The following is a 25,664-nucleotide window of genomic DNA, read 5'->3' as shown; positions in this document are numbered from 1 at the left end:
TTTAATTCTCGTTACATTTTAGGCAACAATGCTAATAAAATTGAGAATGGAAATGCAGAATTAATCAAGGCGACAACAACCCGATCAGAGGGCAGAAAACAGCCGAAGGCATAAATGGGTCTTCAACACAGCAAGAAAATCACCCGGAGACACCTAAGTAAGCCATTAAATAAAATGTATACTAGTTATGTTAAAATGAACGTATGTAATACATTCATAATTTGTAAATAAAGTTAAACAGAGACCTAAAATATGAATGTTTGGTATTAATGTGCAGTGGCAAATTTTCAAAAATATCCTGAAAATGTAAATCAGATATATACTCGTCTGTCTCCAGTTTTATAGAGATAGTACAAGTGGTACCGTTATGGTTAAGAAGAAGGGTTGCGCAGATTGATAACAGGAATATTTTTCGCGTCTTTCTCGTAATATTTGAAAAATCGACTGAATATTAGAATCTGTAATTAGTTTTGTTAAGTATATTATATAAGTAACATCACATTATTTATTGAGTAGTTGAACAGATATGACCGAAGAGTCCATTTGTATTTTAAAAATCCATTCCAAACATGATCAACATCTCGAGAAGATCTCGTTAGCTCATTTATTGCTGTCATTGTATTTCTATACACGTATTTTACAATTATGCATCAAACTGCTACTTGATTCAATTTGAAATATTATATAAATGCTAAAATTAAATGATAAATCTAACCTTATATGTATGATCAGCTAGTAAATGATAAATTTAACCTTATATGTAATTATGATCAGCCAGTAAATGATAAATCTAACCTTATATGTATGATCAGCCAGTAAATGATAAATCTAACCTTATATATGTATGATCAGCCAGTAAATGATAAATCTAACCGTATATGTATGATCAACCAGTAAATGATAAATCTAACCTTATATGTATGATCAGCCAGTAAATGATAAATCTAATCTTATATGTATGATCAGCCAGTAAATGATAAATCTAACCTTGTATGTATGATCAGCCAGTAATTGATTAGTCATTTTGTGCTTAAATAGTCTAGTATTTCTTAAACAATAGGAGATACACCCTATATATATATCCTATTATATAGTCAGCTGGACTCGATTCAAAACAGTTGGAAGGCCATATCGAATACGATGAAAATAAAAAGAAGTTTTGCCTAATACGCCTAAGGCATGAGTGTTTGAAGTATTTCGATATTTTGTAAACGTAAAATTTACAAAAAAATATACAAACATTGATATGTCATGTCAACAGATAGTTCTGACTTTGTTGTTGATTACCTTAGGTCCCTGGGACGAACGTCATACGACACTGTGGCTGTAAACACTCAATTTGCACTTTTTGTTTTAGTGTGTTTGTGCTTCATATCAATGTGTCGAGTTAAGTTATTTTCTGCGGATTTTGATAGTTCGTTCTTATGTTGGGCTAATACACCACGGTCCCATGCGGGCTATGGGAGGGTTGGACCTGCAGTAGCAATGTCATATTGTTGTATATTATACTAGTATTATATTAGACTTTGTTTATTGTTTTAATGCCTGTGACATGGATGACAAAGACTGCAGTGAGACTCAACACGTGAGCTTTCTTTTCCTATGACATCATGTTTTATCTATAGTTTTGATCACAATGTAAGTTGGCTGCAAAAAATGAGGACAGATCCATACATGTAGTTTAATAAATCAGCCTGTGTTATATAGGTAAAATCGTACTATGCACGCAGTCACTATACCTTCTATAGACATAATTCTAAAAAAGTATTTATAAGTCCGGTATTTTACTCTATTGATACAAAGGTTTCACAGAGGTCTTCCCAATTTACATATAAATAGTTTTCCAACAGACTGCATGTGTAGTAAATGGACTCGATTAGAAATCTAGTTAAGGTAAACGCCGGGACACAATTTATATTATGATCACTATTATGCTTTTTGATGGACGAAGAGCGTCCTACACTTGCTGCATAATTTGATGTGAACTGCACAAACTACATACAGGGCCATTTTTAAATCAAGCATGCACAATTACTCGAACAGCAAATGTGAAAACTCATCGTAAGAAATAACAGATGAAAATTTGAACGATGCTTGATTTAAGTTATGGAATGGAAATTGTTTGGACTAGCCTTCCACAATTTCACTACTCAATAACCATTTTTCATCAGCAAAACCGGTTAAAAATGTTTTCGCTGTTCAATATTGAAATTTATCAACATCAGAAAGATGCCGAATGCGGCCATAAAAATTCAGAGGAATGCGGTAAAAACACCAAGAATAATAAAAAAAAATTAACTTTAATCGTAAAAAAGTCAGATCTAAATGCATAGTTCACAAAGTACATAAATGTGTCCTGAGTGTATTATTCCTCATACATATTGATATGTTACAGTACTTAACAAAAAAGTTCGGTGTTTATAGTTTTGTCAAAACTTGTGGACTGTCAATATCTCCATTCATTATATGAAGTCCATTACCATTCTCTTTAGCTTCACGTCTGTCCATTTCTTCTAAATCTGCCTTAGACATATGCGCTACAAGGCCTGCGCCGTACGCATCACCCAATACATTAATTGCTGTCCTGAATCTATCTCTATAAAATGAACGAAAAACCCAATAAAATCAATGTTTAGTGCAGATAAATATTTATCCTAGAAAAAAAAGCTATTATTAAAACAAATGACCCATAAATTTGAAGGCTAATCCCAACAATAATTATGATATATAAACAGCTGCAGCTGCACATCGATTGCCCAACGTTCAGATGCATACTTCACAAAATGCATTAATGTCTAACTCCGGGCGCTTTCGTAAGATGCCTCATCCCCAGATATTATTATCCTCGGATTTTAACAGGAGTATAGCGAAAGGTGTCAATCGAACCGTCGTCCCTTCAGGGGTATCCCAGTAACTTTCAATCTTTAGTTTAATGCTCAGTTTTGTGGGCTTACGTTTAGTTTGTTCATCTGTTGTTGGGTTGGTTTTTTTTGGTGGGGACTTGCATTTAGTTTGTTCATCTGTTTTCTTTTGTCTGGCTCTATATATCATATAGTGTTGTCTGTTTTCATCGAATTAACTTTTACAGTTGCTCTTTTGATATCTTTTTTTTACGTTGCTAACTCATGCTGTTCATTACTCGTTTAGACAAACATGATGTTCGTTACTCGATCAGACAAAACAAACTCATTTATTGTTTAACCAAAACATACTGTTCGTTACTCATTCAGACAATACATGCTATTCGTTACTCGTCCAGGCAAAACATGCTGTTCGTTACTCGTTCAGACGAAACATTATGTTTTGTTACTCGTTCAGACAAAACATGATGTTTGTTACTCGTTAAGTCAAAACATGCTGTTTGGTACTCGTTCAGGCAAAACATGATGTTTGTTACTCGTTAAGTCAAAACATGCTGTTTGGTACTCGTTAAGTCAAAACATGCTGTTTGGTACTCGTTCAGGCAAAACATGCGGTTCGTTACTCGATAAGACAAAACATGTTGTTCGTTACTTGTTCATGACAAAACATGCTGTTCGTTACTCGATAAGACAAAACATGTTGTTCGTTACTTGTTCATGACAAAACATGCTGTTCGTTACTCGTTTAGACGAAACATTAAGTTTTGTTCATCGTTTAGACAATGCATGCTGTTCATCACTCGTTCAGACAAAACATGCTGTTCGTCACTCGTTCATTCAAAACATGCTGTTTATTATTCGTTCAGACAAAACATACTGTTCGTAACTAATTCATACAAAACATGTTGTTCATTTCTCATTCAAATAAAAAATATTCGTTACTCGTTCACACAAAATTGCTGTTTTTTACTAGTACAGACCAAACATGCGCTTTGTTACTAGTACAGACGAAACATGCTGTTCGTTATTCATTCAGTAAAAACATAATGTTCATAACTCTTTCAGACAAAACATGCTGTTCGTTTGTCGTTCCAACAAAACATGCTGTTTGGTACTCGTTCAGGCAAAACATGCTGTTCGTTACTCGTTAAGACAAAACGTGCTGTTTTTACTCGTTCATTCAAAACTTGTTGTTCGAATTTCGTTCATTCAAAACAAGCTGTTCGTTTTTTGTTCATTCAAAACATGTTTTCGTTCATTCAAAACATGCTGTTCGTTATTCGTTCATTTAACATCCTGTTCGTTACTCGTTCAGACAAAACATGGTGTTTGTTATTCGTTCATTCAAACCATATGCTGTTCGTTATTCTTCTGAAAAAAAACCTGCTGTTCGTTACTCGTCCAGACAAAACATGCTGTTAAGTACTGGTCCAGACAATACATGGTTTTCGCTAACTTTGTTTAGAAGTACTTACAAAAACCAATCAATTGGTAAAATCAAAGTAATTTCATCAATTGGAAGCCCAACAGCCGTCAAGACTATCGCCATGGTAACAAGACCAGCTTGTGGAATACCTGCCGCACCAATAGCTGCAGCTGTGGCCGTCAGACTGAAACATGAATTCAGATAACATTACAAACGAGGTTTCTAAAGTTTACATAAATAAAATACCATTTTGTTAAGAAAAGGTAGTATTTTGAATATTCTTAATTGAATAATTACATTGAAATTAAAATATTACAGATGACGAAGAGTTTGGTTTATTTTATACTTCTTAATTATTAAATTAACTTTTTACTGTTCTACGTGCGGCATCTGTCTGATTTTTATAAACATATGCTGTTTCTTATGGGATAATTAAAATATACCTGACGACAATAACTTCTCCGATACTTAAAGTGATTCCCAAGTGTTGTGCTATAAAAATGGCAGCTACAGCTTCATACAAAGCGGTGCCATCCATGTTTATCGTAGCACCTATTGGTGTGACAAACTTGATAACACGTTCATCAATTTTATTGTTCACTTCCAGGCACTCCATGGTGACGGGTAATGTAGCAGAGCTAAAAAAAAACAACACCATGCAATTCAATTGTACGTTTTTAAAGTTATCAATTATTTTTGTATGATGTTTAAAATTAAATCAATTGTTATATATCTTATGCTAAATGTTTAAATTTGTCTGTTTTCATTAATAAAAAGGTGCATTTCAAAACATTTTTTACATTCACACAGCTAGAGTATTTGCTTGGATGAAGAGTTTTCTTATTGGCACTCACACCGCATCTTATTTCTATTTACTTGTTTTATAATGAGCTTATTCAATTATGATATTTCTCTTTTAACATTACTAAATGAAATATAACCCAAAATTATTTGTCCAACTCTTGATCTTAATCAACGATTACCAGTGATCTTGTCTTTCCTGGTACTACAGCTTCATCCACTAAGCAAACATACATACTATTAGAATATTCGTGTCTAATAATAAATAAATGCTTGAATAAACTTGCACTTTCTGCAATGTGCCTATTTTTGGGTACACATATTATCTTCCTTTCGAAGCAATTTACCTTGATGCCGTACCCCATGCTGTAAGTAACGCCTTAAGCATGTTGAACATATAAATGAATGGATTCTTCCGAACACCAATAAAATATATCAACGGCAGAGTAATTATAGCATGTAAAGCTAATCCAGATAATACAGTCGCCATGTAATAACCAAGCTGTGTAAACACGGTGCCTAAATTTTCCATCTCGACCAACTTCACAGCAATAAGGAATATTATACCAATTGGAGAAAACCTGCAATTATAACAAACAATAGAAAAAAATATTTGCAGGCAAATCATGTTTGTCTTAAAATCTATATAGTAAATTTGATCTTTCAAGTGCAATATCCTTTTACTTTACTTTCCGCTATATAGATGATGTTCTCTTTTTTTTTTTTAATAATTTAAAATTTGGTGACTTTGTTGAACTCATCTATCCCATCGAACTAGAGATAAAGAATACAGCAAATACAGTTAAGTCGGCCTCATATCTTGACTTACATCTAGAAATTGACAATGAGGGTCGGTTGAAAACAAAACTTTACAACAAAAGAAATGATTTCAGCTTTCCAATTGTGACTTTTTCATTTTCAAGTAGCAACATTCCAGCAGCACCTGCATACGGGATATTTATCTCCAAATTGATACGATATTACCGTGCTTGTATTTCCTATCATGCTTTTCTTGATAGAGGTTTGCTGCTCACAAGGAGGATATCAAACCAAAAGTTCAAAATGGTGAAGTTGAAATCATCCTTTCGTAAATTTTACGGACGCCATCACGAGTTGGTTGACCGTTATGGAATAACCGTTTCACAGATGATATCGGATATGTTCATATCGGATATGTTCCTTACGTCGTAACTACAATCCCCTTGCCTTTCATGGATGTGACCTAGACTATTTACCGGATTTGTTATAACATGAGCAACTCGACGGGTGCCACAGGTGGAGCAGGATCTGCTTACCCTTCCGGAGCACCTGAGATCACCCCTAGTTTTTGATGGGGTCCGTGTTGCTTATTCTTTAGTTTTCTATGTTGTGTCATGTGTATTATTGATTGTCTGTTTTTCTTTTTCATTTTTAGCCATGGCGTTGTCAGTTTATTTTTTATTTACGAGTTTGACTGTCCCTCTGGTATCTTTCGTCCCTCTTTTGTAGTTTTTCAGAAGTACGTGTTTAAATAAATCAGTAAGTTCCCCTATTGTGACCTTTCAGCAGTTGTTGTTAACAGTTTAGTAGCATACTGGTCTTTCCATAGTTATTGTAATCAATTAGTTCAACGTCATTTATATATTACGAAAACAGCTTATAGATACTTGTCTATCTGAATTTATTGAGAATACATTGTTAGGTAAAAGAGAGGCGAAAGATACCAAAAGGAACATTCAAAAGTCGAAAATAAACAACGCAATGGCTAAAAAAAAAAAAAAAAAGAAAAACAATTATACACAGAACACACAATAGAAATCTAAAGATTTGAAAAGCAAATACCCCACCAGGTACTGAAGAAGATCTCAGGTGTTTCGGAAGGCATGGTACAACAGCTAAGAACTCATAATTCTGTCCAAGCATTGGAAAAGTCAAAAACGGATCCCGTAAGACTTTATTACTGAGTCTGTATACCTTTATAAAACTTAGAAATAGTCTTTTCAAGCTTTCTGATTGGACAGTATTATGAATTCCTTGGTTTGTCTTTTCAAGGAGACGTTAAAATGCTCTTTAATTTTGATATACCATCAAAGGAATAAGGGTCGATTTTGGCTTCAAATTTCAAGTTCATCTGACGCAAGATTTTAGACACTTTTTACACACTTAAGTGTCTATTTTAGTTGATTCAATAAGTATTTATAAAAGATTTTAACTGATTTACAGTAACTCATTAAAGACGCCCCGATTCTAGCTTAAACATGAAAAATCTATCAAATATGCCAATAATTGACACTTTTCAGATGGTTTTTGTCAAAAATGAAGTGGCCGCATCCGTGTTCATCCTTAACCTTTATATATGGTAAGTATTATCATCAAATACAACTTACATTTCAATATTAAGAATGAACACGAATGCGGCCACTTTCATTTAAGACGGAAACCGTCTAAAATATAACTAAAATTCGAAAATTGTGAAGATTTCAGTAATTTAGCATGACGTAATGATGCCAGTACCCGATATATGTCCATTGGATTGTCAAACACAGCCCATATTTATTTAGCAGAAACATTCTACATTCCAATAAATAACTAAAATTATACATTTTAACAATTTTGTAAACCTGCCAAAAAGGGGTCTTACTGAATCTACTCCTTTTTAGAGATGATTGTTGTTCCTAATAAACAGGCAATGTGTTTAAAGTTAAGCGTAAAACTTACCAAATAACAAGTGTTACGAGTTTCATCGTGGCCAAGTGCATACATTCAAAGAAATCAGCCAATGGCTTTCCTGTTTTGCCCATCTTAGATAGCGTACACCCAAAGAAGATGGAAAATACAACTAATCCTAAAATATTCATGCCATCAGCCTTATTTACTTTTGGGTTGTCAACAGTCTTTGTGACAGTATATTCGGTATCTGCAGAAAAAATGATAAGGCAATAATTGAGTACATGTATATACGACACTGTCGGCCTAAAATGGTGGGTTTTCTCCTGGCCTACATAATTGTATTCAATGATTAATGATTTTCACTTTCAGTTAAATTCAAAGGGATACACAAGAATTGATATATTGCCATTTAAAATGCGATTTTGTTCCAAATTTCAAACCATACTCGTTCACGGTTAATCACTACTGAAAAAAAGTAAAATCACAAAAATACTGAACTCAGGGGAAAATCAAATCGGAAAATCCCTAATCACATGGCAAAATCAAATGACAAAACACATCAAAAACAAATGGACAACATCTGTCATATTCCTGACTTGGTACTTGAATGTTAATCATTTTATTATAAGTTAACTTGTCTCTGTGATTTAGTATACTTTTTATTAGTTTCTATTTACTATGACACCGGTACTACAATTAAAAACTACAAAACATTCGAATGGTATTTACTTACTAACCAAGTTAAATGTGAAAATACTTACGATTTACTGAAGTTTTATTTATATATGTTTCATTTACTTCTAGTTTTTCAATATCAGTCTGTTGCTGTAAGTAGAAATAAACCAACAACATAAGAACCCACGAAATACTACCCAGATGTATTTCTGAGCTTTCGCTGTAGAACGAGTATATGTTTCTATATAAGAATATAAAGAATGGTTTCCAGAATAAGTAGAATAAATATATCTAAATCACAATAAAGTGTCAGTGTGCTATATCTCTGTGTAGAATTTGAAAAGAGTGCCTCAATATCAAAGGAGTTCACAGAGTAACCAATCGGAATAAAGAAATAGAAAACCCAGGATGTAAATACAAAGTGAATACAAAATCAAAGTACTGTCATACTGTATACTCTGTCAAAGTCAGTCAACAAGTCAATGCATGAACAAATATATACAAATACTATTTATTAACATAAATGATAAAATCAAGCTGTACTACACATATTTTCGCATTATATGAAGTATAGAATTAGTGATAGATGAGAAGCAAAAGATACCAAATGGACATTCAAACTCATAAGTCGAAAATAAACTGACAACGCCATGGCAAAGCAAAGAAAAAAGACCAACAACAGTATATAAAACACAACATAGAAAGACTGAGCAATAAGACCCCCCACCAAGAACACGGGGTCAGTTGATGTTCAGTCATTGAAAGGGTAAGCATATCCTGTTTCACATGTGGTACACGTCGTATTGCTTAAAGTAAAAACAGGTGATCAGTATACATGTAATTACCATTATCTCAAGTATAAATTTATCAAAGAGAAAGATACACGATTTAAAAATAAATGATTGAAACAAATCTCTTATTTTATAAGTCAAGTCTTTTATCAGTATAAGTTTCAAAACGAAAGATGATAGTGTTCGTTATACAAAAAAATATCTTGATGTAGAAAAGAGAATGGAATCGAGAAATGTACATTTAGTCTAAAAAATAGTCAATTGTACAGTATATATATATCAAAGTTTATTTTCAGTTGCACATTGTAAATATTACTTCGGCTAGCTACTGTTCTTTCAGCGATTAAGTAGGATCTCTTCTATTTTTTAAATTCCCAGGGATGATTAAGTTATGACAACAAGCTTGTTTGAATACCATTTATCCCATATATATTTACCATATTTTGAGATTGATTTCATTAACGTGTGTGTATGTTCTTAGTAAATATTTCTTCTTCTTTTTTGATCTACGCCAACATTTCTTATACTTTAGGTAAATAAAAACCAAGTTAAATGATTTATTTGAACAAACAAAAGTACAATCGATGATTAAGTAGTACTTCTGATGCATATTTATTTGAAGTATAAAATGTTCGGCTGGAAATGATTTGTTGCTTCGGAAATTTCGGATTACCAAACAGTTGTCTGTAAGGCATATTAAATATCTTTTAGATTTGTTAACATACCTTATATATGTGGTTGCTCGATATCTAAGGTCGAACGTTGACCCACATGCATGTTTGCTAACATCCATCCAAATAATTTGAACTCTTGGTAGATGATTGTCTCATTAGCAGTGCAACAAATTTCTTTATTTTGTTGTTGCCATTCATATAATGCTATCAAATGTCCGTATCCATATAATTTTGTTTTTACAATTTTATTTTTAAAGAATCTTACCCGTTTGAAGCATGCCTCGATTAAATTATCTGGAAAACAGTTTCTATAAGATAATAAAAGACAGGTTTGCATTCATTGCTACTCATTACACAACAGGTAAATCAAACACTTCAAATAACTTCATTTAAAAGCAAACCCTTTATTTCAATGATTTTGCAAGCTCTGCAAGACATTCAGACCAGTGCAGAAGTGAAAAATCCATTTAACCTGTACGGTAATGTAAAATTGAAGGCATTTGTTGTGGTGAGAATGTCTTGTTTTCGGTGTGTACATATTATACATTTAGCCATAACCCTCCATCATATTTCATAAGTAAACTGTTGTGAGACAAACAAAAATTTTAAATCCTTGCCTCATACGATTTTTCCCTTGTGGAAGTCGTTATCTTGTGCGTCTTCTCTTCCATTCGCGGCTTTTTGTTTTAAATTTCATAACTGATGTACTGTTGAATTTGTAAGCTTGGTACTTTTTTTTGTTAAAGAGCAAACAGCTATCAATCAATGTTCGCCATGCAAACTTTTGAGTAACTTTTTCTAAAATAAATATTTAATAAATTTGTTCGGTTTTATTAAAGATGTTGATAGAAATCGTTGCACATTGAGTGAGCAGTGTATAAATACAATTAAAAAAGTCAAGCCTTACGCATCGTGACTCGAACCATCCCATGATTTTTAAAATGCTGAAACAGTTAAAAGAAATGCCAATAAATTATGTGTGAACATGTATAAATGTTCACAAATAGAAAATGTATGATAATCATTACCTTATTAGGTCAAATAGTGCATCCAGTGGTTCACTATTTTTAGCCGCACCAGACTTATCTATCGTTGAACCTTTTGTCCCTGGGGAAATAGCAAGCACCATTATAATACCTAGGATGACAGCAAACAGAGTTGTAAGCATGTAATATACAACGGCACGTAATCCCATTCTCCCTGATGCCTTGGCGTCCAGAAATGCTAATGAAGATACCAAGCTTGAAATGATGAGAGGAAGAATTAACATTTTTAGCATGTTCATAAGTAAATCTCCAGGAAATCGTAAATAGTGTAATTTTCTTTTCTCATTAGGTGACCATATTTCTCTTAATCCAATACCAAGTCCGATTCCAATGGCTACAGCTAGGATCATAAGAATAATCAGCAGATTGTCAAGAATGATTGCTTTTACCCTTCCTTTTCGGTTTGGAACTTTCTGTTCTGGTTCGTTCTCCATTGTAATAACTGAAATACAAATTAAAAGTTCTCTGATAATAGGAAAATATAAAAACGAAAGAATTAAGGTTGTAGAGGCGCGTCCGTTTGACTAAGTGGGATGTATAAATACACATTCACGTCTGGTCGAAATGGATACAACACAAAATATCACATAGCTTTTATTCCGATCTTCACATTGTGTAGAAACCTATCTATTTGATGTATTCTACAGTTGGTTCGTCCTAAATATGGAAAAAATATTTGCCACTGAATAACAATCAAACACAACTCATATAATCATACACATGTACTTTTGTCTTTCGGTTTATATTGCTTGTAATGTTGTGAGGAGTTAATTCATTTTTATTTACATTATATGACACATATGACAATTTATTTTACGAATGTTTTAGTTTCTGTAGGTAAATTGTCTTATTTAACACCACATTTTTAGTAAGGAACATAACTACATTTAGTTTAAACATGTTTTATTTGAAAAACATGACTAACAAATATAAGGGCAGTAACATGTATATACAAAGGAGTTTTGAAATTTGAGCTAATATATACTAATCTGCCTCCTTTTTGTCATTGCCAATGAAGAATGATTTTTAAAAAAATCGGAAGTGTGTAGCTCAATTTTTTTAGATATGTATATTCTACTACAATTATTAAAACAAATTTAGAACATCGTAAATTTAGTGGGTATTATATCAATATTCATATGCATGTACGAATTCTATATTAAGATATAGAACCGGTATTTGTGTGTCATAACGGATTTTTTGAATTTTAAAGATAAAATTAATCGGCTCTAAAATTTAAGAACTAGACATGAGACAGCACCTGTATTTGCTTGTTGGTCAGTGGAAGAAAAAACAATATACAGGATCATACAGATAGCTTATGAAGGTTTAATATAAATGCAGAATTATACATTATATTAATATAATACTTGTACTGGTTTGTAGTTTATGCACTGAAAGACTCTTTGTCATTCTACTTTCTGAGATAACGGTTTGGTAAATGTTAAAAAGGTCAAACAAAACAAAACATTTACTAAAACAAACTAAAACTAAAATTGTCTGTCCCTAATATTTTATTAACTGTGCATTTGCATTCAGATATCGCAGATCTAATTTATTCGTTCTTAGTGTGTTTATTTACGTTTTTTGTTTGATTTAAGCCTTCCTATTGATATTTTATCGTGTGTTTTTCTATGGTGTGATGTTATGCTATTGTTTCAGAAAAAGGGAGAAGGTTTGGTACCACTAAAACGTTTAATCACGCTGCAAATGTTTGCACCTGTCCTAAGTCATGAATCTGATGTACAGTAGTTATCGTTTGTTTATGTAATTTATACGTGTTTCTCGTTTCTCGTTTTTTATATAGATTAGACCGTTGGTTTTCCCGTTTGAATGGTTTTACACTAGTAATTTTGGGGCCCTTTATAGCTTGTTATTCGATGTGAGCCAAGGCTCCGTGTTGAAGGCCGTACATTGACCTATAATGGTTTACTTTTATAAATTGTTAGTTGGGTGGAGTCAGGTTGTCTCATTGGCACTCATACCACATCTTCCTATATCTATATATTTAGATAATATAATAAAGTTTCTTGCAATTGTTGTGCATGTAATAGACACACGATTCGATACATCCTTTTCTAGTTTTTACCGTAAAGTTTTCTTGATTTGACAATACTTATAAATACATTTATTGAAACTATTCGCCTTAATAATGTTAAGCATTTTTGTTTACAGGAAAGGACTGTTCAGTGGGGGAAACAAAAATGACAACCACAAAAAGGCCACTAAAAATCCATTGGATGTTCGGTGTTTACTGTTTAATATTTCAGTCTTAGATGCACAATTGTTTTATTAATTGTTGCTGGCTTTAAACTAGTTGTCATTAACTGCTAGTACTCTCAGATCTGCACAAAGTGTTTATTTTTGTTGTGAGGATGTATAAATACTCGGCCACGTCATGTTGGTTATGTGTTTTTTTTTCTGCTAGATATCAATCTGATGACATAGCCCCCTTCAACTGGTTTTTATAGTGTGTTCTCGTGTTTTCCTGTTATAGCAGGTTAGTGGAGGGATTGGCTCCAGCACACTAGTTAAACAGAGCCATCTTCTGTGTGTGTTTCTTCCAAGTCAGGAGCTTGTAATTCAGTAGTTGTTGTAAGTTGCTGTGTATCATTTTTTGTTTTCTTTCGCCCCCCCCCTCCCTAAATCAGGCCGTTAGTTTTCAGGTTCAAATTGTTTTGCATTTGTCATTTGGGACCATAACTATGAGGTATGGATTTTGCTCATTTTTGAAGCCCGTACGGTGAACTCAAGTTGGTTGTAGTTTAATAGTTTATTTCAAACCAAAAGCAATACAGCTTATAGGTATATCATAAATATGTACATGTATATCATAATAGAACATTTTAAAATACAATCGGAAGCAAGACTACATAGTATAAATCATTCAGAAGATTGTGGCGTATATATTTCAGATATTTTCCTAAATTAGATAATTCCAGAACATTCTTTGTTGACAATAATTGAACTAATTTAAAAACAGATGCATTTGTATAATAATACCTTTTTATATACTACATTTTTCTAATATTGTCATATTTTGGACATTTTAAAATAAAATGAAACTCATCCTCGATGTCACCCTGGTTACATAAGATACATAATCTTTCATTTCTTGCTTTTTTAATGAATTCAATATTTAATTTGTGTGAACACAGTCTATACTTAGTTAAAAATCTAATGCATTGTGGACTTAAATTTTTGTCAAATAAAACTGCAATTGAACATTATCCACAAGGTGTTTATAGTTAATACATTTTGACGATGAATCGAAAAATATATTTCTTTCTGAAGAAAATGGTCAATAAGCCTTTGTTTGAATAAAATAATAAATGCTTCTTCGCATACATCATTCTGTGCATACCACACATGTCCAAAACCCAAGCTAAGTAACATACATTTAACACTATTAACCCATGATGACTTATATAGCACCAAGAATACAATTTCTCGTCCGTAATAGACGAATCCAATATTTTAATATTTTTACTTATAGTTACTGCTATGTCATCTGGTGGTGAGTTGTCTCATTGGCAATAATACAAAATCTATTTTTTTTTCTTTACACCAGAATGTTTGTTAAACTTTAAAAGTCATTAAAGAAGGGTATTCAAATGACATTATAAAAAACTTTTTATCCTCTATTACTACAGTTTCAAATTCGCTAAATTTAACCAAATTAACACATTTGGAATTAAAACATCTGCAAATAAATGCAGATGTGATAAATGAGCTTCAATTTATATTTATATACGTATCATAAAGTAAGCTACAAAGTGTAACCTCTGTGCATTTCTTCAGATTCATGTTATAAATAAAGTAGAAGCTTATCAGTTAATTCGGAGGACATCTTTTAAAGAAAAAGATTGTAGAAATCCTACATTAAACATATTTGTACTATTTAACATTGTAGACAAAACAACACGTTTATACATTCTTACCTTAGGTTTGTTTTTACTTATCACCCAAAGAAAGTCGGTTAAGTAAATCCGTCAATTTATGAGATGGAAAACCCTTCACTCCTGGTTTAATGTTATCCGCATACAATTAAGATAAATAATTTTACCGCAAGGCATTTGTTTACTATAACATGTTTGTAAATATTCATTAAATAAGTAAAGGAGAGCTTTCAAAATGGTGACAAGTTAGGAAAATCCATGAATTCATTATCAATGTCTATATTTGTACACTTTTATTTTTAAAGATAATAGAGTGTTAAACAAACAAAATTAAAAAAGGAGAAATCACTGTCTTATATCGGCATTATACAAAAAATCACATTGGCACGTACATGTACCTCATAAATAAAACATCATTAAAGAAAATTGCCATTCATTATAATTGGCAGCTGAGTTAATGGTCGAACTTCGTTGTGATAATACATGACACATGATACATGGATACTACTCTTCTTACTTTAAAAAAAAAAAACGATATAAATTTACTTTTACTAGCAAGTGCATATCTCATATATAAAATAGTCTATCAGATTTATAATCATGTCTTCAAGTATTTGTATAGTATCTTTCAATGTGTTCATATAATCATCCGCCTTTCTTACAGTATTACAGGTACTCAGGTAGTACACACATAATGTAAAAGCTAAAGCCTCGAACGGACGCCTAACGGATAACTTTTATTCAATCTGTTCATGTCAGTTAGACGTCCGTTCTTATCCGTTACTGAACTACAGGCTCTTGACTTCGAACAGGCACATACAATTAAAGCGGAGTTAAACATGTTTGCGGGCACCAAACTATATAAATCAGTTAAAACGGGTTGAGCTAAGCAGCTAGATAAAAAAAACTAACGAAAACACAACAGACAGTGCATATATAAGAACTCTCCACAAGAGATCAAAAGACACATAAATTAACAACTATAGGTCATCATGCGTCCTTCAGCAATGAGGAAAGCCATTACCACATAGTCAGCTATAAAAGGCCCATAATGACAAATATAGAATAATTCAAACGAGAAATCAAAGGCCTAATTGGTGATCAAAATAAGAACGATAAAACAAATATATAACTCAGCAATAAACAATAACCACGGAATTGCAGGATCCCTACTTGAGACAGGCACATACAGAGCAGAACGTGGCGGGGTTTGAGGACACAACTCTCTTTTTAACCTGGGACAGAGGTGTACACTGTACAACATAAGAACAAACTATAAAGATCAGTTGATCAGATGGAAACAAATAGAAATACATCTATCAAAAACACAGAGTTGACTCGGAGGGTACTTTTACTTCCAAACAACAACAAAACCTACTTAAGTACAGATGTGAGAGTACTCGCCGTTACTAAAAGCTAGTTCCAAGCCAATGCCATCGATAACAACTTATAAATAGATAATTCGTGTTTGTTTAACGAAAAAAGATCATCAATATAACGGTTAGTGTAGTTAAATGGAATTTAGACAGTAAAGTAATGTATGTCCTTTAATTACATAGTACAGTTGATTGATTGTTGTTAATATTGCTTAATATCTAGTATAACAAATATATTATATAGATAAAGGAAGATGTGGTATGAGTGCCAATGAGACAACTTTCCATCCAAATAACAATATATGAAAGTAAACCATTATATAAAATTGAGAATGGAAATGGGGAATGTGCCAAAGAGACAACAACCCGACCATAGAACAGACAACAGCAGAAGGTCACCAACAGGTCTTCAATGCAACGAGAAATTTCCGCACCCGGAGGCGTCCTTCAGCTGGTCCCTAAACAAATATATACTTGTTCAGTAATGATGAACGCCATACTAAACTCCAAATTATACAAAAGAAACTAAAAGTTAAAATAATACAAGACTAACAAAGGCCAGAGGCTCCTGACTTGGGACAGGCGCAAAAATGCGGCGGGGTTAAACATGTTTGTGAGATCTCAACCCTCCCCTATACCTCTAGCCAATGCAGAAAAGTAAATTTGCCTATTTGAGGACAAAAACACATGAACAATACATTTTGTGAAAGGCGAACAATTCAGTCTACTACCGGAACTAGAAGGTATGTTTGATAGTTTTCGCATTGTTACATAGAGCAAACCACTCTCCCAACCTGAGACATTGATGTAAAGAACATACTTGGACTGGACGTGCCTGCAAATGAATTTAATCCGCTATGCCAAATAAACGAACCTCTTAAGCATGTTGCGTTCAAAAATTGATTGAATCAAATGAGTTAAATTTGTATTATATTGTTATTGTCATAAGATAAAGATTCAGTTATGCCCCTTATCTTAAAGCTGATAAAATCTAAATCGGCTGGTTAAATGGAAACTTAGTCAAATTAAATTCAAAATATGTGTCAAAGAAACAACAATCCCACCAAATGGCAGAAAACAGCCAAACACTGAGTCTTCAAAAACCCGTCGGCGAGCTTCAACTGACCCCGAAACAAAATATGTTCTAGTTTAATGAAAATGGACGTCACACAAAACTCCATTTACATATAAATGTCCTATAACATGTCCAACATTTAAAAGCGCCTTAAAGCTTTTATTGCAATGCATAATTTATTTTCCCGATTACTTTTATATATACATGTATAAATATTTATAAATTTTTTAAATAGAATTTTTAAATGCGTTTCATCTTTCTTACCTTATGTTGTAAATTCTAGCCTTTTACAAATGTATGATTGTTTACAAATTATCTTAAAGTTTACCTCATACAATCACAGACTTATAAGCCAATGTTGTCACCCATAAAAGATCATTATTGTTAAATGACCAGGTCATTCTCTTTTAATGTTTGCACTTAGTCTTACTGATCGTTGTATTTTAAATGTATTTGAAATAAATATCCGCTTCAAAATTTTTAAGTTGTCAGACTAGTACTGTTACCTGTTATGGTAAATACGTCCTCCTTGATGACCGAATTTTATTTCACACCATATGATAGCATACAAAAAATTCAATTGATAAAAAAGTGACTAAAAATAGAAATTGGAAACACATGCATGTCAAACACATTCGAAAAAAATGGAAAATACACACACGTATGTTCTTCGTATTATAATTAATTCATTTCTCTATACTATGTGAATATACAATATCAGAAGATATCTCTATTATGCTTTCAGATCAGAAAAAAAAATTAATTGGGATCACTCGTTTTCTAATCTTGTTTCATAATGAAATAGGTAACTATTTTAAAATTAACATAATCCGTCTTGAGTTATCAACGTTTATGTTGCAAAGTTCAAGATACGAATCAAATACAAATATTCTGTTATTTTTAAAATGCAGCCGTAAATATGATAAAACACACACTTTTCTCTATATGGATATTTGATAATCTAATAATTGCTTTAGAATGAAATTCAAAACAGTGTGGCTGTGACCATTGATTGACAAATTAAATTCATCCATTGACTGGGACAATTAAGGTGAACGTTTGTATGTAACGACCACGGCTCACTATGTACTTTTTAAAGACACTTAAACTATGGGGTCAAAGGTTCTCAACACCTTAATAAAGTAATTCGAAGAAATAATCAGAAATAACACGATGTTTTGATTTATATCAATTATATAAATCAAAACAAAGGTTATTCCTGATTAATTTTTCGAATTATTTTACAATTAAAGACGTTAAGAAACGTTTGGTGTCCCCACAGTTTAAATGTCTATCGTAGGTACGTCGTGAACAGTGGTCGTTACAGACGTTCAAACGTTCACGTAAATTGTCCCAGTCAATGGATGAATTTAATGTGTCAATCAATGGCCACAGCCACACTGTTTTGAATTTTATTCTATATACGTTCCTTACAATGCATATAATGAAAAAAATAAAGATAATTTGGTTATTCTCTTAGGTTCCTTTTTGTTCATATAGCTCCCCATGTGTTCAAATATTTATACCTGATTTAAGGCTTCATTGGTTTTAAATTTTTGTGTTTGAGTGAATGAAGGCAGATTCTCAATACCATTCTCAATACCATTCTCAATTTTAGATCTAGAAAAAATTACCTCCAAGGATTCATTTAATTTGTAACTTTTACAATTAAACATATATACAACATATTCCTACCTTATTAAGTCGTATAATTAAACATATATACAACATATTCCTACCTTATTAAGTCGTATAATTAAACATATATACAACATATTCCTACCTTATTAAATCGTACTAATATAATTACGCAATTCAAAATACAAAATGGCGTGTTATTAAACTTCTAAGTAGATAGATCACTTGTATTCGTATATCATAAATTAAAGAAATATCACTTTGATAAAAGGAGATGAACATTTTATATTTTATCAAATAGCTATAAAATTATTACGTTTACATTTGCAGACAGCTGTAACTATATAGTTTATCAGTATGTCTATTCACATATAATTAAAGTGTAGTTCTTTTGTGATCTGTCTACTCAGTAAAATTGCAGACATGTGAATCTAGTTAAATTATAATCCACTATTAACAAATGGTTATATACCATGTACATGTATAGATGAACAATTAGTTCAACAAATGCATCGTTAGCACATATTATACAAGCTTTCATTGTTTTTAGCTGAGAAATAATTAGCAATACATTACTTTGCTGAAAGGAAAACGCACAAACGCAACGCCGTTGCCACCATTCCTAATAACACAACCTAAAGATGATGTATCGATAACAAATTATTGAATAGAGAGCAATACGTGCGAAACGCCGTACCCGCCTAGTGAAAAAAAATGGTCTTCAATTAACTTGACGAACTTTGGTAAAGTGGAACAGAACTTTGGCGCTTTTGAACTTTCCGACATTTTTGACACTGTGATTAGGAAACAAACACTTATTTCCGTTTAAAATTTTGCTAATCATCTTAAGTTTTCAGCGAATTGTATAAAAACATGTAATCTATAGCTTGATATAAGGTATGGTATTTTTAAAAATAAATATTGGACAGTTGACAGTTGTATGTAAAATACATTTTACTGAATATTAAATATGAAGCTCTGGGTAATCTAAAAAGGTTGAGAATAAATGCAGTAAGATATGACACAAGATAACCTTCATCGAGGCATCTATCTTTGGACATGCTCATGAATATGAAGTGGGGTTTAATTATTTTTTTCTTAATATAGGTCAATGGAATCAACATTGCTTGTAACATGTGATTCTTTTTAAATGTTGCATATGACAGATACAGTAAAAAAGGATTCCTTTAAAGTCTTTGTCTTAACTGCGATTGTTGAATATCAGAGTAAATGAGCAATGTCGATTGTAAAAAGCTAGTCCAGTAAAATACAGAATTTAAAGAAAAACGAAACTGTTTCTTTAGATGCTATTTCTTAATCTTAAAGATTAGCTCTTGTCCCAGTTTCATAACACGAAGGTTATCAAATATATCATGTAGAATAATGAAAAATAAATTTAAGAAAGATGTTTTCAAAATTTTTCTTCAGACATTATTCAATGTTAACCGATCTTAACCGTAAACACAACTACTGAGTCCGTTCAATAGTAAAATACGGAACACATTTTGCGCTCGATGTGTCCTTCGGTAATGAAATCGTGTCTGTCCAAATTTCGTATCAAAACTAAATGTTCTAGCCCTTGACCACGACGGAATCCAGAAATGATATGTCTCGCAAACACGACATAAATCTCGCAGACAAGACAAAATCCAAAGTTTTTTTTGTTTGCTAAAAATCACATGATCTTTAAAAATGTTTTACTTCATTGATGTTTTTCTATATTAACATTAATTGAAAGTTAGTAGATTCAGTAAGATTGCCAGTTAAACAACTATCCATTAAAGTTCGAATAAAATAGATGTAAGCAATAAAAAGCAACCGTGAAATGTAAAAATGAGAAAAACCCATACCGTAAAGTTAGCAATAACAGGCCCCGACATGAAAAATATGAAAACCATCAATTCAGAAAACTAACGCCCTAATTATCAACAAAACAAATTACGAAAAAACAGAATTATCAACAAAACAAATTACGAAAAAACAGAATTATCAACAAAACAAATTACGAAAAAAACAAATATGAAATACATAAACCAACCGGACAACCACTGACCAACAGGATCCTGGCTTTGGACAGGATATCAGGAATGTAGCTTGTTAAGCATAATCATGAACATTACATGAATCAGTAGAAGAAGGCTTAACCCATTAGATCGACACAAAGCATACAAACAAAAACACATACGGGAGTGGCAGGGTATTTATCCATCCCTCATCCCTAAGCTGATTACACAGACATGGAGAGATATTTTTTTGATTATTCCAACCTGGGAACTTCCTTGTATATAGAAATAGTTGTCATCTTTTTTACTCCAATTGATCATTAAATTCTTAAGATTTTCAAAGGCTTTTAAGCCATTTATCTGCTGCTGTCACCCTATAATTTTCTTTTTAATAATGATAATGCTTAGCCATGGCATCAGAATTTTGAAAATTATCAAAGACAATGACGACGTTGACTTAAATATATATATATTTTTAATTAAATGGTAGACTCGTGTATTAATTGTCTCATTAGTGCATTTTATCTTTTTATTATCATGATATATACGTTATAAACTCTGTTATTGATATGGTATAATGAAAGATTAGGCTAGCAGAAGCATGATAAATTTTTCCGGACAATTATGCAAGGGTCTTTGTATGGAAAGTTATATAGTGGAAATGTAATTTCCGGCGACTAGAATAAAGAGAATACGCTTTACAATACTTCTCGTATGCAGAAATAATTGAGTAGTCACTGTATCCCGGCCCGGGTTGAAATTGGGTTGAAACCAAATAAAACCGACTGTTTAGAGGGTTATCTTTTGTCGAGTGACCTACTTTGTTTTATACTATACTTTAATTTTACACATAAAAAACTGGTTGCTGATGCAAATATCGAACATTTGCGGATTATTTATACAAAAAAATCTGTCTCTTTATGTGCATTATACATGTATTGTGTTGTTTCAACAGAATATTTTGGAGTTTAGTTTGACGTCTTCACTGAACTAGTACACATTTTTATTAAGGGCCAACTGAACCACGCCTCCAGGGTTTCCTCGCTCTGTGGAAGACTCAATGGTGACCTTCGGCTGTTTTTTTCTACACTTTAAGCAGGTTGTTGTCTCTTTGACACATTCCCAATTTCCATTCTCAATTCCATTCAACGGAGGGGTCCGGTATTTTATGAAAAAACAGCTTTATGTTGTTTAAAGGAAAAATGAATCATTTGAAGTCAATATAAAAGCAGATGGTTGCAATTTAAAACAAAAGGAACATTAAGGTGCTCTGAAAGGGTTAGCAGATTCTGCTCAATATGTGGTATTCGTCTTGTTGCTCATATAAGTACACACCTGTGGATAAGTCTAATTCGGTAGGTCACACTCGGGGGAAAAAGAAACAGGAATGAACTCCGACAATTGGAACATATCCGTTATCATCTGTGAAACAGTTATTCCATAACCGTCAACCATCTTGTAATGGCGTTCTAAAACTTTACGAAGTAATGATTTCGACCTCAACACTTGGAAATCTTGGTTTAATAGCTTTCTTGTGTGTAGCAAACTTCTATCAAGGAAATCGTGATAGAAAATGCAAGTCCTGGAATATCGCATCGACTAGGATATATATACTCCGTATGCAGGGACTGCTGTGATGTTCAATTGCGAAGTTGAATTCATCTCTTTTGTCGGAAAATTTGGTTTTCAATCAACTCTCATTGTCAATTTCTCAAGATAGGAAGCAGAAAACGTAACAAATAGAACGAAATTCGTAACAGTGTGGTCGACAGTAAAACGTTTATTAGTAATTGTACTGAAAAGTTTACCTTTAACTTGTTTGTCGTGGGCGATGATTTTATGCTCACTCAGTCTATCGGAGGCCTTCAAGTGGGGATTTAAATAATCATTTGTTACAAATTTTGATACATAAAATGAAACTTTCTTTTCACAAATCATTTAAGGAATTTATTTTAAATAATTGTTATACCATCACTTACAACAGTTTCACTTTTAAGAATATTAATGTCCAGAGCTGATATCAATAAATAATAATAATAAAAAAAAAGTTTATTCATGGTAAAAAAAAAACAAAAAAACTTTTAAGTTAATAGGGACCCGCGTTATTTCAGAAAATATCTTATTGATTAAGAGAACAAAAACTTCTACGTTGTGATCATTTAAGAGTGGCCTTCTATTTATTCAATGCTAACCATGTGGGCTTTGCTTTTTTATATATACCATAAATCGATTCGTTCATTCAGATATTTGTCAGTTTGCCTTGGCTCTTCAAGTCCAACACACAACTTCTCACGAAATTGGTATTTTTCTTACAAAAGTTACATCCATGTGATGTATTATTTTCATGGAGAATGAATGTTGCACCTTATTTTATTTGTTATCGTTTTTTTTTGTGTGTATCATTGACGTATAAGACAACCTTAATCTTCTTTATTCAAATTTAAAACATACGAGATGGCAATTATGACACAAAATAACTAAATTAAATTAACTTACAGCAGAAGAAAGATAATGAACATCGCTTTTATAGTCTTCTAAATATCGAAGACGCGTGGTCTTTTTAAAAATGATGTAAATTTATAAAGGAAACAACCAATCAGACAATGTTTATTTGGGGCATTCGATCTATTTTTACTCAGATTTTGGAATATTTTAATCGAAATTATAAAAAAATTGAATATTGTTAGTACATATAAAATAGAAAAAGATGAATACTTTTAGCTAGAGATAATTTGGATGGGGGTTCTGTGTATTCACATTATTTGCACAACTCTCCTTACTGATGCCATATTTTGGAATTTCCGTGACCTAAATGGTTCGCGAAAATTAATATTTTTATATATAGTATAGTAACAACAAACAAAGTAGTTCGAATATTTATATTGGAAAAAGTAACGGTGTGTAAATCATAGCAATTATTTTATTTCAATGAAAATCAAACTGTTGAATTTTTTCCGCTGCGAGCAAATTTTTAATTTTGGTCGCATTTTGAAAATCAATAAATCTTGTATTCTTGTTGGAAGCTGCACTGTAGTTTATACCCGTTTTTTTCAATGCCACACAAATCCAACACAGACAAAAAAAATGGTAGGTTCAAGAAATAATTGATGCAAACTATACTTTATTGTAGTTTTAACATGGGTAGGCATTATATTCGTGATTATTTTTGCCCGAGTGATATCGAAAAAAAATTATAAAAAGTGTCCTAGTTCAGTGAAAATGTACGTCATACTTATTTCCTAAACAAATAAATAAACAAACATTAATTAACATACAACACTACCAAAGGCCAGAGACTAGTTACTTGTATGATTTTGTAAAAAAATGCATCTTTTTAAAACAGTCGAAAACAAAATTGTCTGTCCAATGGAAAAGTCGAAGCCCAAAAAAGATGAACAGTGCATTATAGAAACATAGAAGCTGGTTGCAAAAGTTGACGACAAGATATATTTTATAACTTGAGTATGGCCTAATACTATTAACCTGAAATAAATATATTTATAGCAATTCCCTTGATACGAAAGATCTACATGTTGCCTTGGGTTTTTTTTTTTCTTTTTTTTTTGTTTTGCTCTTTGGTTGGGTTTTTTGTCTCAATGACAATTCAATTTTCATTCTTATCATAGATATAACTGCATGTTAAAATAAGAATATGAAGTGTGATAGACAATCAGACACATTCTTTCCAGGGACCAATAGGCGTTATCAAGCTATAGGTCCCCGTATGGCCTTCGACCATTAGCAAAATACACACTTTATAGAACTAATGAAAGCTCCAAGAGGTCTTGGGATGAAAAAAAAAAACAATCATAAAAGATGAGCGAGAAAAAAAATAGGGATACCGCATGGAAATTGGAAAATGGTCCGCAACATTAATTTAGTCAACTCACTTAGTTGAAATTAAAGACCTGGCGAATTTTAGCCTTTTGCAATGGATGTGATGTATGTTAAAAAAAAATCATGGTTTGTTTGGACATTTTTATAAATCAAGTCTTGTTTTTAAATTATTTGCAAGTAAGTTTTAAGTCATGAACAAATAATCACTCACAGAAAGACGTCAAATCCATCAACAAAAGAAAAAAAAATAATAGACGACCGACAACGCACAGAATATCATGTATGTGTTCCGGACCATATGAGTATTTGGACCATACGCATATATCATGACCATAAGGGTATACTAATATGGTCCAACCATACACGTATGGTCCAAATACTCATAAGGTCCGGAACATATTTTATTTGCGATCACAAATGCACGAAGACGTCCATTTCTATGTAAATTGGGTCGATTTTTTTATATAGATAAGATGAATGCGTTTCTGTTGCCAAGTGTTTTTCACAAGTATAGTAGCAGTATAGCAGAACGGTTTAAGTTTCCTATATACACCAAATGATACATTTTGCAAATACAATAACGTAAATGCATGCAAATTTCACAAGGTTTAATCCAAATAGCTTTCTTACTATCCAATAACTTTCAAGTACGAAAAAGACAGGGCAGAAGTATATTTTGTCTTTATGTTTCGTATTTGCACAACTTTTGAAAGTGGATTATGCATTCGTTCTAAAATAAAATTAGACTAGATAAAAGTTAAAAGATTACATAACTCGACAATCGCAATTGTTAAATCCGAAAAAGATAATCAATCAATACATGCATTCAGTAAGTCATTCTTTTTTCTGAAAGAACATGGCTTTGCGATATCTTATTATGAAAATTGATTGTCGAAACATAACAAAAACACAA

The 25,664-nt window shown here is 32.2% G+C and overlaps 1 protein-coding gene across 5 annotated transcripts in view; it reads right to left on the bottom strand.

Moving 5' to 3' along the window:
- Window positions 1-2,284: 2,284 nt before the first annotated feature.
- The window catches only part of LOC143049754 (excitatory amino acid transporter 1-like), a 45,861-nt gene continuing 22,481 nt past the window's right edge, over window positions 2,285-25,664 (bottom strand). Inside the window, exons 1-9 of one of the 5 annotated variants that reach the window (XM_076223502.1) lie at window positions 19,057-19,099; window positions 10,906-11,365; window positions 10,143-10,185; window positions 8,499-8,562; window positions 7,786-7,984; window positions 5,436-5,669; window positions 4,731-4,925; window positions 4,337-4,471; window positions 2,285-2,596 (exon numbers count right to left, since the gene is read on the bottom strand). In XM_076223502.1, the coding sequence (XP_076079617.1) occupies window positions 2,419-2,596; window positions 4,337-4,471; window positions 4,731-4,925; window positions 5,436-5,669; window positions 7,786-7,984; window positions 8,499-8,562; window positions 10,143-10,185; window positions 10,906-11,357 (1,500 nt within the window). In that variant the 5' untranslated portion in view covers window positions 11,358-11,365; window positions 19,057-19,099 and the 3' untranslated portion in view covers window positions 2,285-2,418. Of the gene's footprint in view, window positions 2,597-4,336; window positions 4,472-4,730; window positions 4,926-5,435; window positions 5,670-7,785; window positions 7,985-8,498; window positions 8,563-10,142; window positions 10,186-10,905; window positions 11,366-14,864; window positions 15,005-17,537; window positions 17,738-19,056; window positions 19,100-25,664 lie in introns of those variants that run through there. The other 4 variants (XM_076223478.1, XM_076223485.1, XM_076223492.1 and 1 more) reach the window with 4 other exon arrangements.

Source organism: Mytilus galloprovincialis, chromosome 1, assembly GCF_965363235.1.
Source record: "Mytilus galloprovincialis chromosome 1, xbMytGall1.hap1.1, whole genome shotgun sequence".
Classification (NCBI taxonomy): Eukaryota; Metazoa; Mollusca; class Bivalvia; order Mytilida; family Mytilidae; genus Mytilus; species Mytilus galloprovincialis.
This window is presented reverse-complemented; position numbering and strand designations above follow the sequence as displayed.